The sequence below is a fragment of the Penaeus monodon genome, chromosome 15 (assembly GCF_015228065.2).
Source record: "Penaeus monodon isolate SGIC_2016 chromosome 15, NSTDA_Pmon_1, whole genome shotgun sequence".
NCBI lineage: Eukaryota > Metazoa > Arthropoda > Malacostraca > Decapoda > Penaeidae > Penaeus > Penaeus monodon.
This window is the reverse complement of record NC_051400.1, coordinates 29811381-29811582: the sequence shown is the minus strand read 5'-3', so window position 1 is coordinate 29811582 and position 202 is coordinate 29811381. Positions and strand designations below refer to the sequence as shown.

Genomic DNA, 202 nt, shown 5'->3' with positions numbered 1-202 from the left:
TGCAATATTCATGAACAAACAAACAATTCAGCAGTACTCTTAAAAGTGATACATCGTTTGCATCCGCAGTTACTACGTCCAGCTGCCTGACTCTCGCCTCATGAGGGTCGAGTACTACTCCGACGCCAGCGGCTTCCACCCCACAGTCACCTTCGAGGGCGAGGCTCAGTACCCAAGCGCCCCTACCCAGGTGTACTCCCAG

General features: G+C 53.5%; 1 protein-coding gene across 1 annotated transcript in view; it reads left to right on the top strand.

Annotated features, from left to right (window-relative positions):
• LOC119582321 overlaps nucleotides 1-202 on the top strand; it is a 1386-nt gene that overhangs the window by 640 nt on the left and 544 nt on the right. Inside the window, exon 3 of the mRNA XM_037930536.1 lies at nucleotides 70-202. Within this exon, the coding sequence (XP_037786464.1) occupies nucleotides 70-202 (133 nt within the window). The remainder of the gene's footprint in view (nucleotides 1-69) is intronic.